Source organism: Passer montanus, unplaced genomic scaffold (genome assembly GCF_014805655.1).
Source record: "Passer montanus isolate IOZ18808 unplaced genomic scaffold, ASM1480565v1 scaffold19, whole genome shotgun sequence".
Taxonomy (NCBI): domain Eukaryota; kingdom Metazoa; phylum Chordata; class Aves; order Passeriformes; family Passeridae; genus Passer; species Passer montanus.
The window spans coordinates 6,714,884-6,734,810 of NW_024366480.1; the positions used below are offsets into that span (position 1 = coordinate 6,714,884).

Here is a 19,927-nt window from a genome sequence, read left to right on the forward strand (position 1 = left end):
CAACCATAAGAGGTTTAGCTGGTTTTCTCTTCTCCTACATTCTTTTTAAAGCAGAAAAAATGAGAGAGATCAAAGCGTCCTTCAGGAACATTTCCTGATCCTCAAAAATCAGCTTTGGTTATCCAGGAAACTGGATTCTGAGATGGCATAGTAAAGAGAGCATAATAAGTAAAGCACATAGCAAAGCCATATAGGTAGACCTTAAACTAATTATTTTAATGGAATAGTGTTATCACACCAGAGTATTTTGTACTGAAAACTACAGTCCAGTATGATGAATATTAATCTGCATCTACCTTCTGTTAATGAAATGTCTTGCTTTCTGGGTATTTCTCATGCGGTATGAAAGACTACGTTCTGTGTTAGAGAATCCAAGTTCAAAGTAGGAGGTAGAAGTAGGTCCTGGAATGACAGGAAAAGAAGCAGCTGATGAGGCAGCTGATGAGGGCAGGAGACATAAGAAAACACTGGTTTATTTAGCTTGGTGAAATAGACTAGAAGATTAATAGGACTGCAAGGAAGGAACATGAGGAAATTTTGATGGAAGAGGAAATAGCATAAGCAGTCTATGAATTAAACCAGGTTAAAAGGAAGAATAAACTTCTAATGTTACTACTAACATTTCAAAGCAGTGCTCTTGAGCCTGGCAGGCACAAAATGCTGTCTGTTTGCAAGATATATCTCAATTCCTGAATGAAGTTTAAGGTAGTTGCTAGTATGCTTAGACATGTGACTTTAAGATTCTGTAGCTCATGTAATCAAGAAGTATTGTAGTCTTGTCCACTGCAAAGCAAGAGTAAAGCATGTTGGCCTAAACCACAGGCATTATATAGAAGGCCAGGTGCTGCTTCTGAAAGGGTGAAGTATCTTAACATAATCATTTGAAGCCTAGTCTAGTGATGAGTGGATAAACGTCAGACAGTTTCTCATGGTTTACTCATGGAAGTTAGTATGAACTGTATGGTTAGTACAGACTCTATACTTAAAATAAACTCTGGGTTTGAGAGCATGGGTTCTTTTCCTTTAATTTTCCTGTGGCTAGTTTGACATTCTATGACATGCTATTTATGATGTTTGTCATTGCATACCAATGGTCTGCCATTATGCAGGTTTTTGTTCTCGAAACAAATGGAATGTGGCAGTGTGCAACAGATTCAGCATGCCAAGAAGCTATTATATTGTACACACATGAATAGGTATTCATGTTTCTCTCAAGCAAGAAAAATGAGGCATCTCCATGGCATTTGAAAAGGTCGATCTCCGAGTTAAAAAGCTGATAAGCAATTCACAGATGCAAGATGATGACAAGTATGCATTTGAGAGGTTGAAGGCAAGATGGCAGTGCCCATAAAACTGTCTAGATTTCCACTATGTGAAACAACAACTGTATAATGGTGTTGGAAATTTGGAGATTTTTTTTTTCTCAAGAATCTCCTTAAGTAACCATACATTTACAGCCTATTTTAAGTTATCTACTGCCTCACATGTGGTAGGGTATAGCTTAAAGAAGCAGTAAGGCTAAAGGGTCCTCACATTACTGCTTTCAAGGTTATGTTCATAAATTGCTGGTGTGAACAGTGTAAATTTGCAATGAGGTGTCATAGCAAATAAAAGGATAAAACTACACTATCACATGTTGGAGTGAAATACTGCTAAAGCTTTACATATAGTTATTTGACTCTGAGAATACACAAGCCAGTACAATTTACAACAATATTTATCTGTTTTGAGAGATCAGTAGAAAAATAATGGAGATACATTGAGTGCTAGTAATGACAGATTATTCAGTAATGAAGCTGGATGACACAAGTATTCCTTTTTCCTTGCCTTGCAGTTGCATGGGGTAGAGTGAACCATCGCTGCTCAAGAGCCAGTCATGCATGACTGTGGGCTCTGTACTCAGGACAGTGGCGAGTATCTGGCCAAACTCCTTGTAGTAGGGACAGGTAGATGGGGAGCTGCTGGACTTGTGGTTGTCTTCCTTTGCACTGTGGTAGGCTCTAGAAGTTTTTAATATGCTCTTACTACATGGGACATCCATTTAATCTCTTCACCAGCTGTTTAAAGATGCTTTCATACCAATGATGATTTTGAGTTGTTCTCAAAATCACATTATTTGCTCTAGTTACATCAAAATGACTGTTGTAGTCCTTTAGCCAGCTTGTTGCACCAGAGCAGCATGTTCTAGAGCTTTCTGACTAAAGACTTTCTGGCTGTACACCTCCTGCCAAAGTGGAGATGCCATTTGAAATGAATGTGTTGACAGATGAGCAACTCCGGAAGCTTTGGAGGGGAATAGAAAGTCCAGGATAAAGAAATTGTCGGGTGGTATTGGGATGTTATTAAACTGTAGTCTTGCTACATTGTCTTTATCTTCACTCCCAGACACAAGAGTTAGAGCTTATTGGGAAGCCTGAGATTTGCTTCTAGTCTTCATCTAGGAAAGCAAACCAGGTTCACAAGGTTCATTAATCTGAGTGTAAAGAATGTTTGAGAGGACCTTGGGCTGAAGAGTTTGGGTTAAGGCATGTAACTCAGATTGACTTTTCATTTAGCATCCTGATACTGGAAACTTTATGCACTCCTATATCAGTTCTTTATTCATCCTAGATCAGTGAGATGTCTGACTGCTAGTGTCCTTAGTGTTTATTTTGTAATCTTGCTGTGTTTACTCATATGTCTAAAATCACCTACATGTGCACTGTCCTTGCAGAAACAAACATCTTTTGGCCCTTCCTGTTTGTTTGTTGTCATTGCACATTTTCCCTTCATTACTCTCCTCCAGTTTTTTCTTTCATACCTTTTTACTTTTCTTCAACTGTCAGTGGAATTATTGTCTTCCTGTCTCCATATTCAGGTAGTGTCAGTGGCTGAGTATCACCGCAGGATCGATGCTCTAAATAGCGAAGAACTGCGCACACTCTGCAGACGTCTCCAGGTGCCCTCTTCAGTAGTTTAAACCCCATCTCCAGATACTAAAACATCTTTCTTTGTAGTGTCTTGGATCAGGGCAATTCCTGCACTCAGTGGGTTTGTCTTGTCTACAGCACTACAAGAATCCAGCAGAAAATTCCTTTGTTTTGGATGTATTTAATTGTGCAATTCTATGATGGAATCAGTAATTTTTTGATGGAATTACTACTTCCACCTTTTTCACACAGGAATTTTCTGTTAGAATTTGAAAATTTGTTTTCAGTGCTGCTTGATTTGCAGTGTTGTGTTTTAACTTCTACTTTAGACTGGTGTGTTGTGTTAGAAGCTTCCCTAAAAAGAATGCAAAACAGGTGAAGAATCAAAACCTTGCTGCATGGGTGTTTAATTTTATGTAGGAATCTTTCATCAAGAATCTCACAGTACATGGCAAGTATGAAGCTTCACAACTTCTGTGAAATAGGTAAGTATTTTTCCCATTATAAAAGCAGGTAACTGAGGGAGTTCATCGTGGCAAAGGTCATATACATGCACACAAAACACTACTTCGAAATCAGGTGGATTTGAAGGTCTGTGGCTATGGATTGAAACTGATATTTGCATTCTCTTTAGGTGTTCCGTAGTTTTTTGAGAGCTATAAAATTGTTAGCTGCTGTGCACATTATACATGCCTTACTGATGGAAAGCATAGCTTAGATTTCCTTGGATTTCATTGAGTCTTTTGTTTTTTCTCTAGTACTTGGCTGCTGAAAATGTAAAATTTTTTTCTGTGGTTTTTTATTTCTTTGATCTTGGCTTTTTTACATATTAATAATCAGACATTTTCTTAGCTCTGATAATAATCCAAAATTAATTGCTTTAAAATGTTTTGTAAGTAGTACAATTACATAGAACAATAATGAGTGTGAACCTTGAACCCAAAAGCTGCACTGTTATAGGAAAGTCAAAAATCTTGCAAAAAAACCCCAAAAAACAAAAAAAAAGAACAATTAGTCCCACTTGAGAACAGAACTATTCTAGTTTTGGCAAGTGGTGATGGAGAATCTCTGTATTAAATCCCTGTATTAATGTTCTGGAAGTGTAGGAGCTCTTTCCAAACACTTTTCACCTGATATGCCCAAACTCAAGGTTTAGGCTGACTAGAAAAATCTGATGTGATGAGCTGCAGCCTATAAACTCTGCTCTGAGGTCATTTGAGAGTTGTGCTCTCAAATGTGGTGTAGACTGTGTGACATTTACCAATCATGGAAACCCCTGAAATCTGGCTATAGCTCAGTCTGCTCTGTCCAACTTTGGTAGGAAATAAATCTGCAAAATTTGAAATTGGAGTGCTTTCTCTGATATTCTTTTGAACAGACACTCTTTGACTGCTTCTACAAAGCAGTGTTCTTCCTAGAAGAAAACTGCTTTACTTTAGTAATAATAAAGAAGAAAAGAAAATCCATCAAAAGAATAGACCAATCACCAAAAACTCTTAACCAAAAAACTCAGTTCACCACACCACTTGAATCCAAATTATTCATGTTTTCCATGGTGGTCTTCAATGAAAATTAAAGAATGACAAGGAGAAAAACTCTGTGCTCTACAGTTGGACAATGCTGAAATTCTCTGGAGCTGAAGCCGTAATATGATAGATGACAGGCATTTAAAGTGTAAAATACTTGGAATATGAAATAACATTTTAGAGATAGCACTCTGTAAAGCAGCATGCAGGTCATCTTTTTTCTACATGAAATTATATGGATAACTACATTTTTTTCTTGTGATACGGAAATTAGTGCTTAGTCTACATTGGAAGTTCTTGTTACTTTCCATTGAAAAAAGGAAAACTTCAGCTTTTTTCTTGCTTGAACTCAGTTTCAGCACACCTTTTCTTGGTTTTTTTTTTCTTGGAATTAATACTGTAATTGAGTTACTGTATGAATATACTTTGATATGTTGACTTTATAAGCCAATTTTTAAATAACATGAGTTTGTGGTAAGAACTTTTTTTGTAGTTCTTGAGGGAAATTAAAGGGGTGTACTTTTCTTTTGGCTCAGGTGGCTGTATTTGTTTAAATATTCCTATCTGTATTTCAGAGTTTTCTTTGATTTGCCTTTTTTTTTTAAATTAACTAAGGAAGTTCACAAAAGGTTGTCAGAGTTTACCATGGTGAAACTCTGAAATATTGCAGTTGTGCCCTGTATGCTTAAAGTATGAGGGATGTGGCAAACTGAATTTGGCAAGTATTTTCTTGAAATTTTCAGGATTCAGGGTTTAATTTGGACAATCTGGCTTTCAGTGAAACCTGGTTTAGGCCAATAAATTATTCAGATGCACTTAATCTTATTAGGATTTCTTTTTATACTCAACATTTTAGTAAGTCTTGCTGCAGTGGCTTATCTTACTTACTCACTTTGTCCTACTCCTCTGTCGGATTTCACTGTTCCTAGAAAGCTTTAAGTATCCCTGCAGCTGGATTTATAGATGGAAATCTGTTTGGGTCACAGCTATTCTAGTTATCGAGACACGGCATTTTAACTTGAAGGGCCAGTGAGTGTTGACTGGGGTAAGAAGCTGTTGTGAGCTACATCTGATGAGGAATTTTGTGGCCTCTGCCATCTCCACTCAATAGGGTAGATATGTAGGTCGGGTATTTTAAATTACTGCAGGACCCTGCACAGTGTGTCTTTGCCAGACCTCAGTGCTCACTATGCAGCTTAAGTATTATTGCTGCTTTCCCACCCCACCATCTCAATTCTTTCTTCTTTGATTCCCATAAGTGTTCCCGCAGATCTGCTTATGGAGCAGCACTGCTCCTAAGGCTCCATTCAAATGGTTTGCTCAAAATATACAGCAGCAGTCTTCTCAGAGTTTACTGCATATCTGAAAAATTTCATAAGTACTCTAAAAGAGTATTGATTCAGAAACTACTGAGAAATGTCTGTGTTAAAGTTTTAATTCCTTTCCTTTCTGGGTTTTTTTTTTTTTAATTACACTTAGAATGCTATGTCAGTATTAAAATGCAAGAACTTTTTAAGGTGTCATCTGAAAAGCGTTTGAAGCTCTTCAGCGGTGTATGCGAACGGTTTGTTGTTTCAGCATAAAACCATAGCTTCCTTCTGAGTAGGTGTCCATGTAAGTTATTGTTACATAGTTGTGTACCAGTTTGCTATTGGAAACAGTGGAAATCTCTGTCAGATCAAATCTGTTGGATTTCTAAACTTTGGAAGGACTTGCATAATTCATAACCGCATGTTTTTAAATCTGTGAAGTTTTACCTTGTCTGCTAAGAGCGTGGCATTTATTTATTTTCTTGCTATTCTTTTTGTAGATAACAACAAGAGAAGATACCAATTCTAAACAGGCAACAAATATCAAAACAGACCTGGAGCCTGAAGCATTCCGGCCAAATCTTAGTGATCCAAGTGAATTATTACAGCCAGAACAAATTGAAAAGGTATGGACTTTGATATATCGTTTTTTACTCTTGCGCATTAATGTATCACAAATGCTATGACTGTAGTGTAAAACACACCAGTAAGAAGACTTTGTGTGATATTAAATAGAAGAAAACAAGCTGTGTATATTAGAAAAGATGGCTAAGACCACTGAGTCCAGCTGTTACCTCAGCACTGCCAAGTCCACCACTAAACCCTTTCCCTAGGTGCCATGGCTTATGCCTCCTTTAAATATTTCTGCAGTGATGGTAGCTCAGCCACTTCCCTGGGTACCCTGTTCCAATGCTTGACAGCCCTTTCACTGAAGAACTTTTGCCTAATATCTCATTCAGATTTGAAGTGGCTCAACTTGAGGACTTTTTCTTCTGTCCTGTTTTTGGGAGAAAAGACTGACTGTTACAACCTACTTTGAGGTGGTTGTAGAGAGCGATGAAGTCCCTCTGAGCCTCCTTTTCCCCAGGCTTAAAAATCCCAGCTCCCTTAGTCCTCTCCAGACACAGCTTCACCGTCTTTCTTGGAATACACACCAGCATTTCAGTGTTTTCTTTTAGTGAGGAGCCCAGAACAGCACACAGTACTCAAGGTACGGCCTCACCAGTGCTCAGCTGACAAGGGGAGCAAGTCAAGATTCCATTTTTGGGTACCTGGGCACCTGCTATCTCATGCATAGCTGTCTGTCAAGCAGCACCCTTAAGTCCTTTTCCTCTTTCCAGCTGCTCTTCTCCCAGCCGGTAGTGCTGCAGGGACTTTTTGTGACACAAGTGCAGGACCTGGCACTTAGCCTTATTGAGCCTCGTACTGTTGACTGTGGCCCATCAGTCCAGCCTGTCCAGATCCCTCTGCAGAGCCTACATACCCTCCAGGAGATTGACATTTTTGCCCAGCTTGCTGCAATCTGCAAACAGACTGAGGATGCACTTCATTCCCTCATCCAGTTCATTAGTAAAGACATTAAGCAGAACTGGCCCCAGTACTGAGCCCTGGGGAACACCACAAGTGACTGGCCACAAAGTGGATTTAACTCCATTAACCACCACTCTCAGGGCCTGATCATCCAGCCAGTTTTTAATCCAGCAAACAGTGCAGCTGTCCAGGCCATGAGCAGCTAGTTTCTCCAGGAGAATACTGTGGAAAGTGCTATCAAAGGCTTTACTGATGTCCAGGTGGACAATATTTACAGCCTCATCCACCAAGCAGGTCACCTTGTCATAGAGGAAAATCACATTTGCCGGTACTAGGTTCTTATGAAGCCACCCTGGCTGGGCCTGATCCCCCAGTTTTCCTGCATGTGCTGTGTGATGGCACTGAAGGTGACTTTCCCAGGCACTGAGGTGAGACTGGCAGGCCTGTACTTCCTGGGGTTCTTCCTACAGCCCATCTTGTAAATGGACACACATTTGCTAGCCAGGACATCCCAGTTATCCTGGAATACTGGTAAGCAGTGGGAAGTGGCTAGGTGACCTTCCCAGGCACTGAGGTGAGACTGGCAGGCCTGTACTTCCTGGGGTTCTTCCTACAGCCCATCTTGTAAATGGACACACATTTGCTAGCCAGGACATCCCAGTTATCCTGGAATACTGGTAAGCAGTGGGAAGTGGCTCAGTGAGCATATCTGCCAGCTCTGTTTCCTTGGGTGGATCCCAAGGAGGATCTGGCACCATAGACGTGTGTGTCGAAGTGTCAAAGCAGAGCACGATTCATAGCTAAAATACTGCTTTTTTAAAAATCCTAACTTTGAATATACCATGATAATGGACACACATTTGCCAGGACATCCCCAGTTATCCTGGAATACTGGTGAGCAGTGGGAAGTGGCTCAGTGAGCATATCTGCCAGCTCTGTTTCCTTGGGTGGATCCCAAGGAGGATCTGGCACCATAGACGTGTGTGTCGAAGTGTCAAAGCAGAGCACGATTCATAGCTAAAATACTGCTTTTTTAAAAATCCTAACTTTGAATATACCATGTATTCATTCAGATAGACTCTTGTCTGTCTTTGCCCTACTTCCATTCTTTCTGGAAAACATCAGTGAAAACACTGCAGTTCTTGCTGTCCAGTCCAAAGTGATTTCATTGCAAATGTGTTAATAGAAGTTTTGGATTAAAAAGCACAAGAACAAGGCAACAAGCAGCATTTACCCTTCAGCTTGTTACCTGCTGACTTGAATGATCTACTTAATACTAAGACATCAATGGGATATGTAATATTGTTGTGCAAGAATAATTATATGGATAAACCTTTTAGTGACCTTAAAGAGCCTTGTTCTTTAGTTGATAAATCATTCTGCAGGTCACTAGTAGAGGTGGGAAAAGAAACCTGCTTGAGTGAACAAAAGTAGAAAATATATATGTGAAACTTCAGGTTTAGTTCTTAGGTTTTAAGGCCGTATAAAAGTGGTTGAGCAGAATATAATTTACTTTCATTTACGTGTAGCACATTCTTAAATATAAAACATATATTGAATAAAAGGTTGTCATTTTCTTGTTAATAGCTCACAAAGTCTCTTCCACCGCGGACTATTGGCTATCCATGGACTCTTGTCTACAGTACTGCAAAGCATGGCATGAGCTTGAAGACCTTGTATCGGACAATGATGGGATTAGACACGCCTGTGCTGTTGGTTATCAAAGACAGTGATGGACAGGTAGGAAAATACTTGTGTGGCAGTAGAGGACCCATCAAGAACAATGTTTGAGGAGTATAAAGGAATAGCTGATGCTTCAGTCCATCATGGGAGATGAAATTCTGTGTAACAAGCAAGTTAAAATTTTGTGTATCAAGCAAATTTTCTCCTTAGAAATGTGTTTTACTCTTATGCAGACCTCCAACATACTACACATCTAAGAAATATCTTAATGAAATAAGTTAGCTGTCATTATGCAAGAGTCTGGTAATATCCAATTGATCGATGTAATTTTAAATTTTTTTATGCACTTAAGGCACGAGAAATACAGTCTCTAAAACTTTCTGATGCTGCAGGTCTTGTTGAGTTGGAACACTGTTAGCTGTGTGTAGTGCTTCTTGATATATTCGGTGGCTGCAACCGACATCTTTAAAGAGCTGTACTACCTTTGTTACATTATTAACTTGTTCTTGGAGTCTCTGTAGTTGTGCTCTGTTTTTCTTTGACTGGGTTATGAATTTCAGAAAGTGGCTCACATCCCACAATTTGAATAGCAGACATCCTCTCTTGAATAATCTAGTAACAAGTGAACACTGTAAGCTGTATGAAACTTCTTGACTTTTTTCTGCAACTTCTGTGTTTGCTTGTGGAAGCATGTTACTGCTGTCATGAAAAATGGACAGAACTGCTGTAAAATCTGCAGCATTCAGTTCACTTACCCCTCTCCCAGTTTGGTAGCCACAGCTTTGATTTTCAGAAAACATGGTCACATTCAGTGGGTCTGAAAACAGTAAATGAAGGGTATCTTTTCTTATTCAAGTCACAACCTGATTTTTCCATTGTTTCCTGCCCTCGCAGTCCCTTAAAAAAAAAAAAAAATCCCTTCTAATTCCCTGCTAGTAGTGGACTCTTTCCCCAAAGTTCTTTAAAAATATTTTCTTCATTTACCTTTTGATTTTGAAGACAGAACCAACTGAATAGACCTGAGATGTCTCAGCAGACTTATCAGTCTCATAGTTTGGTGATGGTGACTTCTCTAATTCACTTATTAGTTTCTCATAAATTAGTAAGATATACCTCCTTCCTAGTACCTGATCTGTCCCAGAAAAAAATGTCATTTTTCTGGTGGGGCTGTCTTTTCACCACTATATAGTATTGTCTGTGGCTGAAGGAATTCATGTTACTTTTTGTGTATGAGCATCTTGGCTTTAATGTTCAAAAAGTGTCATGGGTGCCCTGTGAAAACATGGAGTTCATTTTTTTGGGATTTTTTTTTTTTGTTTTGTGAAACAAACCTTGCTGAAGCTCAGCTTACAGCCTTATACCTAGGAATATGTATGAAAGCATGCCTTGGAATTCTGGATCAAGTAGTCACTGGACTCCACACAAGAGTGGGGAAAATCCAGTCTATTCAGTGAGCAGCATATGCAGGAGGAGTGCTTCAGATGAGTTTTACAAGCTCAGTCCTTCACCAGTGTAGTGGGAGTGGTGTTTTCGGTAGCTCTGCCTCCTGTTGTTAATGAAAAATGTCTGCATTTGACAGCAGAAAATTAATTTGCACTATTTTTCTGTTCAAAACATGGAAATTAAGAACAGAGTCTTTGTCCTCTTTGTGCAAGGATCTACAATCATAAAACATAAGACAATGGTAACTAACTATGCTCTTTAATAATTAGTCTGGGTAATTAATTTTATTTGTGAAGCTAATGATTTTTTTGAAAGAGGTTAATTTATTTTTAATGTCTTATATCTTCCTGGCAGATAGTACTTTAAAACTGCTTTCCATTACAAAAAAAAACCTCCTAAGTACTTTAGAGCAGAATGTGTCCAGGAATAGTTCACTAGCAGTATGCTAAGATAAATACTGTATATGCCCTCCAAAAATGTGTTTTAAGAGACCACATGAGTATTCATACCTTACACTCCAAGATCACTGCCTGTTTGCTACGATTCTAGTTCAGAGAAGATCCTGAGTGAGATTGAGTCATTTTGAAAAATGACAGAATTATGACCAGATAGTTTCTTGACATTTGCTGAGCATACCTGCTCAGTCCTCTTAGGTATTCATTGTTCTGCTCACTTTGTATCTTCTATGCTTTTGAAAGATGTTGGCATTATCATATCCTTGGTTGAGGCACTTTTCTTTTAAACTAGAATGAATTTCTTTCCTGGGCTGCTTCCCCTGAGATAGGTTTCTTTGTTGTCCATATTTATGAAGACTGCTTTTTTATTATGTTGATAATAGGTTGAGTAAGGAGCAAGTGTACCTTGTAACTCTTCATAATGTTCCATTAAAAGCTGCTAAGCCTCATGCTACTGAATTTTATTCAAAAACCTTTTCCAGTCTTTCTTTTTCAGATCAATTAATAATTTTATTTAAATGGCTGGTCAGACAAAAGAAAAAAAACAGCAAAACACTGAACTTTTACAAACACTCTGTAAAAGCTGAGCAATGCCTAGTTGGAATTTGGAATGTAAAGCAACCTAAATTGCCTGCTCCAGTCAATTCTAGGAGATTCTTTAATAAAGGTGTCCATGAGATCTATAGTTGCATCATGGCAATTGTTATGGATTTGTCTACTGGTATGTGCTTCTGTTAGTGAACCCTGAGAGACATTTGAAAAGCAATTGGTACCTGATTGCTGAACGAGTCACTAAATAAGTGGTGGTGTAGAAATGGGATTAATACAGTTAACCACTTCAAGGACTGTCTAGTTTTATAAAAAGTCATTCTTGAGATTGTATGCACTGCGGAAGTGTGAGACATTGAACCTAGGACATGGGAACTTTAGTTATCCACCCTAACAACTAGCCACAAAAATCAGATCTCGTGGAAAAATTATGGGGACATCCCTTCTAAAGAACTAGAATAACTGTTGGAATGCAAATTGCACTTTTTCTGTAAAGCCTTATTCTTTTATTGTGGCTTATAGCAAAGACGTGATCTTTCAAGAGTCAGCTTGATGTATATAGAACACAGAGATTGTCAAATCCTGATTCCTTTGGGTACTCAATGCTCAACTGGACAAAACTGAGTCAACCTAATAGCTTTAGAATCAGTCCTCCATTGAGTAGGGAATTATGTAGTAAACTGTCTGAGATTCTTAATAGGTATTCCACAATTAGAAATAAAGCTTCAGAGTCTCTTAAGTAAAATACATAAGGTCTTCTGCATGGTTAGAATGGACTAGTTTTGTGTTTTACTAGATATACACATAATATCTTTGAGAGAATCCAAGACAAACACTGAAGTAAGTGTTGTGTATAAAGTTTACACCTGTATAGAGGCTGAACTGGGATAGTTTAGGTTTGACAAAACTCTGTTTGATACTTTAACTGAAGGTTAATTCCTGTCAAGGAATATCTGTTGTGAATGAAATATTGCATTTACTTTTATCTTTTTTACTTATATTCATTTACTAGATGTGGTATGAGCCCTAAGGATGTTTATCTGAAGTAAGGCAGGTCATAGCTACCTGAATGTAGCTTAGCTACCAGAATTGCTGCAGTTACTCAAAGAATGACTTAAACCCTTGAAAGCATTTAGGATACAGAGACTCAAATAGTTTGAGAACTAAAAAATAATTACAAGGGTTCCCATTGCTGGAAACATGCAAGGTACCCATTGTATGTGGTTACTTAAATATGGATTGTGTATTTCACCAGCCCATTTTGTTATATTTATTTATGAAACTAAATTTAGAATTCAGTATGAATTTTTATGCTTAAAAATTCTCTATGTAAGTTCACTTACCTGCACACACTAAGTACAGTCTAAGGTCACAAAATGTTTGACAGAGAAAAGTTAACAGCAGTTTTCTGATGTCTAGTCTGTTAACCCAGATGCTTGAAATAACAAAAAGGAAAAAGTGTCTCATCTGTCCTGCTTCTTAGAGTTTACGTGTGCAAAGACAACATCTCAGTGCACTCAGAACAGTGGTACAGTGAAAATTTAAATTGACATTATTTACAACTTGATTTATCAGTTACTGTCATTAAAGATTCTTGGATTCTGTGTATTTTTTCTGAAGTTTTTCTTGCTCTGATGCATTTTTGCTACAGGTTTTTGGTGCACTAGCATCTGAACCATTTAAAGTGAGCGATGGCTTTTATGGCACTGGGGAGACCTTCATGTTCACTTTTTCTCCAGATTTTGAGGTAAGTAGTAATGACAGTTTGTATGCTTTTGCTCCCTTCCCCACCATCACCCCAAGTGCATGATCTTAAAATCCTTAAGGAATATATCTAACTGTAAATCTGAAAAATATTACAAGATGACCCAAAAAAAAGTCATCACACTAGTTTTTTTGTGAAATCTTTATGTGCAGAGTGAATTGGTAGTGTTTACATGCTGAAGAACACATTCAACCTGACTCTTTAATTGTATTGAAGACTTCTCTACTGTTTAAATTCTTCTAAGTGTCTGTCTAAAAATTCATAAAGTACATCCTTTTTAGTGGCATATCATCTAATCTAAGCATATTTCCTTGGTATTTTTCATTGTGTAGGAGTTTTGGTGCTCAAAAACGACCTGATTTGGAATGGTCTTATTTTAATTAGCATAAAACATCAGAATTTTTGTCTGCAGCTGTTTCCTGAATTTTCTGTGTCAACTTCATTAAACTGGCCTCTACCCACCCATAGTCTGTCTTTACTGATGGTTGGTTTCCCTTCTGCCAAAATGAAAAGCTGAGATATTTTTACTTGCTAGTCTGTTTTGTTTTTTTTTTCCCTTAGGTTTTTAAATGGACAGGAGACAACATGTTTTTCATTAAAGGAGATATGGATTCTCTTGCTTTTGGTGGAGGAGGGTAAGTTACAGTTAAAATCTGTTAAAATATTTGTCTGGACACCTTTGGAAAGAAAAATTTGAATTTACTTCAGTTTGGTAGCTCAGGACTCAACAGTTACCAGCCAAGAAACGTTAGTGTGTCAGATGTTTAGCTTCCAGTGTTGACAAAACTTAAACAGGAGATTTGTCTGCCCCATAACGTGGCATAAAGTTTCAGCCCTGCAAAGTTATGATGCCTTCCATGCTTGACTTGCATGTGTGTCTTTGTGTATTCAGAATGGACATAGGATATGATTGTGGAAGGATGTAGACGTGAAAGTTACGTGTAACTAGAAGAGGCCTGAATTGGAACTGAGCCACCCCAAAACATGCCAGGGTCTCCAGAAATCATACATTGTCATGTCCTGGTTTTTTCCTGCCCATGCAGGTGCCTATGCTTCTAGAATGTTTTCCTTATTTGTTACTAGCATTCTCTTTAGATATAGAATTGCTGTTATGTCATCTCCTTAGTAAAAATGGAAGAGGCTGAAAACCAAGGAATTCTAGTTAGCTTATTTCAGAATATCTGCAAAAGGGATATTTGCAAATTAATAATAAACAGTAAAAAAAATAAAATTCTTGTAGCATAAATTTATTAACAGCCATGAGGTACTTGTGTTAAAAACTAATCCTTTAATTCCTTCACATTTCCAAATTTTGAATGCAAAATACATTGATGGATTTAATGCTTATTCTCTGTCTTTTGCTCTAACACATTGTCTCTCTTGCAGAGGAGAGTTTGCTCTTTGGCTTGATGGTGATCTCTACCATGGAAGAAGTCATTCATGTAAAACATTTGGGAATCACACACTTTCTAAGCGAGAAGACTTCACTATTCAAGACATAGAAATATGGGCTTTTGAATAAGTATTTCACTATTTCTACAGGTTATTGTCCCAAACCTGACATGAATCAGTGCAGCTTAAAAATCCCTAGGAGCAATATAATGTATTTTACTTATCTGTTTTGGGGTTTTTTTTTATAATTTTTCAGTGTCGCCATTAGTTATTATTTTTAAATAGCAGGTGTTTTTTCATGCTTTTGCATCTGTAATATACTATCATACTTTTTCTAAGCTATAGACTCTTTTACAAATTATTGACCTTGTGGACTAAAAGATAACATTAGTTACTTTGAGCCTTGTGGCCTGCAAAATTTTCTTATCCATGTTACAGTTGCCTCCCAGGTTTCCCACACACACCTTTCCTGCAATCCTGCTAGGGGGCTGCTTCATTGAATATAGCTTATTATTTTTGTATTCAAATTATGTCTATGAATGAAGTTGCCCTCTGTGAACCTCTAAGAAAGCTGCGTGTGGGTATTTGGCAGCAGCACTGCAGAGATTGGTCCAGACTAATGATGGGTTATTCAAGTGGTGCCACAAATGGATGAGAAGCTGAGCATTCCTTCTAAATGCATCCCAGTACACACGTGGTGAAGTTAGAAGATATCCAAAGTCAACAGTGCCACTTGTCTTGTTTCTTGTTCATGTGTAGAAAAAAGTCAGTTAATATGTGTTGTAGCTGCATGCTGATTGTATTTAAAGAGTGTTTTGCACATGCTGTTAATGATCCGCAGGTTTGGGACAACTACTGACAATATTGAGCTAAGTGGCAAAGACTTACAAAATAGCAGGAGAATGTAAGACTACGATAGTTCCAAAAAATCAAAAGGCTAAAGCAAGCAAAACTCAGTGAACAATTTGTAGCTATAGTAGGGCATTAAAAGTACAGAAACAGATGCATCTTTCTTCAACATAAAGTGTCAGATATATACTGTTATACTGTTGTAGCCGTGTAGCACATCAGCTCCAAGAATATAGCTTATTCCTGTCCAAAGAAAAGAAAATACTTGTGATGTTTTTGAGTGGGTCTATGTTGTAAATTTACAATTAGCACCAGCTCTGATTAAAATGACATCATGTATCATAGGTAGACAATATTGTAATTCAGTAGACTTGTGGAATATGCAAACTTACTGTCATGTGACCTCAAAAAATAAATGACAGGCTAGAATACAGTTCCAGTAGCTCTTGTCCACTTTTGTAGAAAACTTGATAAGCCATTGTGGCAATAACAGCTCAACAAAACTGTTTGTTTCAAAGCTTTTATTATATGTTCTGCAAAAAAAAACCAAAACAAAACAAAAAAGAACAAAAAAATTGCTGTTAAGTGTGACAGTGACTGACTTTGTGCTGAAATTTCAGCTATTTCAGACAAACGTTGTATATTATCTTGTAAATTAATGTTTAAAGTAGTTTTGTTATTATAGAAAAGTGTTGATTGACGGGTTGCTTATAGCACTTTAAATTATTCTAGAAATGGAATAAAAGCCAAATGGGTTGGCTTACGTAGATGTAGTTGTATATTTCAAAATATTTACATTTCTGGAAAGTTAAAAAAATAAACTTATTTGAAGACAGCTTACTGCTATGGTAACGAGAAAGGGCAGATGTTTCATCTATAATATGCTAATGCTCAATATGAATAGAAAAACAGGGCTTTGTTTCCTGTCTCTATGTATATCTCTTTATCCTTCTTAGAACTTAGACAATGTGTAGAGTAAATGTTTACAAAATAAGGAACTGTAAATAAATTGAAATGGCTTTTCTCCCCTTTGGTCTTCCACAGCAGTATTATTGTCTTTGTGGAGTTACAACTGATTATTACAACAAAAAAAAAATCCTGTAATGGATTTCAAGTACTATAAGCTCACAGTGATGTATAGCAAATAAATCTAAATATATGTAAAAATAAACTTGAGTTGGAGTTATTTAGAGGGTTGAGTTTATGTAGAAGCACAAATGCTGTTTTTTGCTGTTCATTTAACAACTGAATGTATAGGATGCATTTTCTCTCTTTTTTTTTTTTTCATTTCTGAGCCCCATGGAAAGCAATGGGAATGAAATAGATTGTCTTCAACCATTTTGAAGAAGGAGAGGGGAAAAAGAAAAGTCTCAGATCATCCTTGCTGACAAAATGGTTAATTCAACTGCATAGTCTCTATCCTAAGCTCATATTGCAAATAAAGCATATTTTAGTTTTTTAGAGGGTGGTGTGAAGAACTTTATAAATAATTATACTTTGAATAATTAAATGAAAGCACACAAAAATCTTCAGTAGCTGAATGTTGCCAAGTATTGGACCAGTCTTGGAAGAGCAGAGAGGAAGCAAAAAAGGGGAAATCAAGGATAGTGTTTAGTTATCAGTACGTTAGCAATCATGCTTGTAAAATACTAAATTAGTTAAGAAATAGAAGGACATTTGATTTAAAGCATAAGTGACTGTGCCAATACTTGTGAAGCAACTGACTGTGTAAAGGGTCTGTAGAAAGTAGTGCATGTCTATTTAGGCAAGATGATGAATTTTATTATCAGAGGTGCAGTTAATTTCTGTATGACACACATAAAAGCACAGTCTTGATAGTCTTGATATCCCCTCTGCCTTCAGTTCATTATCCTTTTTCTGCAGTAGAATTCCTTTCCATCTTTTCTGGAAAGGTTTGTTTCTGTGATTGTAAAGCATTGGGGTTTGACATTCCCTGAAGGCTTATGAGACCCGTTATCTACCAGCAGAGCACGTACTCTGAATGTACTCAGCATCCAGTACTTAGATGGATTCACTGAGTAACTTGATGTTTTATTTGGGTACCTGGGATCCAAACATGGGGTTCTTAAAGTACCATCTTTTGGCTCTAAATCCTATCTGTGTTAGTGCCTGATTTTGTGTAATCTGCAAAAAGGTCATAATTTATGACATGGGGCTTGTGTTTGCATCTTCCTGCTCACCTGTTCACATTGCATTAGAGTGGTTTTTTTTGTATGGGAATTAGAATCCCTGCATAAAATTTGCTCTTGGAAGATGAGTAAGAACACTGACTATTCCTTCAGCTTGAAAAAATAATCTTGTATTCTTCATTCAGTATTTGAATCTTAAACACTGATATGTTCTCCATTCTTAAAAGGGCAGATGTCATTGCAGTTTAGAGCTCAGTTAAGGGAACAAAACTTTCTCCTCTTAAAGAGTACATGCTACTGCAATGATAGAGAGCTACACTGTGCTTCTGGAGCAGAGAGGACATTTCCCGCTGTGGGAATGGTGTACACTTGGTGTGGTATGTGCAAGCCAGTGCTGCTGGCTGTCTCACTGCAGAAGTGCCAGCTCTGCTTTCTGCTGTCCTGCTTACCTTACAAACTTTGTAATCATAGTTTGTTTCCTCTTGTGATAATTCCACTGCTGATACTACATGTGCTGTTGAATGCTAAACTGCTTTGTGCCCTGAGGTGTCAGCAGTGGCTTTATTTGAGAAGTTGGGGCAGTGCAGTGTGTACATAGCACCTGACATGGCTGTGGGAGGAGAAGGCTGCCAGTATCTGTTCTGTGAGGAGTGATGATTGAATATACCACCATGAATAAATAGTATGCTCTTCACTACAGCTCATTTTATTTCAATAGCCTTCCCCTGTTTTAAAAATTAGCCGTATTACTGAACCTTGTTTTTATAGAAACATTTGTCAAGAAGGAATTTTTGCTGTGGAGGAGGGAGCTGATTTCTGCTGGGTGGAGTACATGTCCAATGAACCTTCCACTTACTTCAAGCCACTGTGGTAAGACTTGGAAAAATCCAAAGGTGTAAAAGTCAAATTTATTTCTTCTGATACAAGTTTCATGCTGTCACTTAGTTTGTATTAGAATATGAAAAATGTATGTAAGTTGCTACAGGAGAGGATAGAATTTTTTCGCTGCCAAGGATGTGCAAAAACAGCACTAGCTTCAGATAGGAGAGAGTGAAGGATCTGTTTCAAGTAAAACATTTTGGGAGTAAATACAGTATGTAAGAAAATAATGTGCAACTGTAAGCTACGATGAGAGTAGCTGAAAGTTGCTCATTGTCTCAAAGGTTAAAGGTTTTATTTTCAAGGCAAGTCAGAACTAGCAAAGCAGGTCTTAAATAAAAATTTACAGAGACTGCTTTAATCAAGCAGGTTTTGACTTTTATCATCTCTCTGCTTAGAATATTTACATTTGGCAGAGGTTGTGCTAGTTTCACAGCAATGTAACAGAGTATAGTAGGCGAGTTAGGGTGGGTAATTCAGGGAGTACTTTTTTTTGTTTGCTTTTTAATGAGGTCAGATTTACTATCTCTCACATCATGGATAAATTTGTCACACAAGTTAATGTAAAAAATGCTATAAAGCATATAATCTACATGAAATGCTCCCTAACACCGTTACTTATATCAACATTTAATATTTATTTTTGAAAAAAATGGTAAATTATTTTCATAAATTTTGCATGATACTACCTACTTTGCTTCGCACGATACTGCCTACTCAAAGGTAAATAATGGAGAGTAGTATGAGTAAAAATACTACTTATGTCACGTGGTTTTCTCATCTGATTGGAAATAAAGTAGTTTGATGGGAAGAATAGGAGAAAGTTGGGAGTTTGGTTTATTTTGCATAAATTTTAACATTGGGATGGCTGAATAGGAGGCTTAAGTTATCTGCAGTGAGCTACCAATTGGTGAGCTTAATTCACTTGACACATGCCTTTAGTGTGTATTTTTTGTACAGGTGTTTTGTGTAAGGTCTGTTGCCATGTACACTGAAGTCTTTTTCTGGTGCCTTGGACAGAGAAACCTTCAGAGGAAATATTTTAACAGGCTATGAAAAGGAGAATATATGTGTGCTTATATTTTGAAGCAACTTACTGACATTTTACTTCACTGAATATGAATATGTATTCATTTCCCAGTGTGTGGGAGAATAACCCAAGAAATAATTAAGGGTTTTATTTATAGTTCATGCGTTCCTTTGACAACAAAAATTTATCAAGACAATTTAGACAGCTATAAAATGTCTTTATGTAAAGATGTAAAGAATAAGGTAAGAATATGCAGGTAAAATTATTATATGTAAGTATTACACTAAGACATTAGTTTTATAGGTCAGCCTGAGTAGTCTAAGAGATCTCAAGAAAATATTAAATAAACTCCATTGATTCTATCTTAAAATTTTTTTCTTCTGTGGAGTCACATAACTATGTGACTAAAGTATTAATGATTTCATAGATTTAGAATCGATGTAGTAGTCAGTTCGTG

At 37.2% G+C, this 19,927-nt stretch overlaps 1 protein-coding gene across 11 annotated transcripts in view; it reads left to right on the forward strand.

Moving 5' to 3' along the window:
• Positions 1 to 16,582, forward strand: part of OXR1 (oxidation resistance 1) — a 260,076-nt gene extending 243,494 nt beyond the window's left edge. For 6 of the 11 annotated variants that reach the window (XM_039706072.1, XM_039706075.1, XM_039706068.1 and 3 more), the window contains 6 exons: positions 2,858 to 2,938; positions 6,246 to 6,371; positions 8,863 to 9,015; positions 13,057 to 13,152; positions 13,732 to 13,805; positions 14,557 to 14,692. In XM_039706072.1, the coding sequence (XP_039562006.1) occupies positions 2,858 to 2,938; positions 6,246 to 6,371; positions 8,863 to 9,015; positions 13,057 to 13,152; positions 13,732 to 13,805; positions 14,557 to 14,692 (666 nt within the window). Of the gene's footprint in view, positions 1 to 2,857; positions 2,939 to 6,245; positions 6,372 to 8,862; positions 9,016 to 13,056; positions 13,153 to 13,731; positions 13,806 to 14,556 lie in introns of all 11 variants that reach the window. The other 5 variants (XM_039706070.1, XM_039706077.1, XM_039706079.1 and 2 more) reach the window with 3 other exon arrangements.
• Positions 16,583 to 19,927: the final 3,345 nt, after the last annotated feature.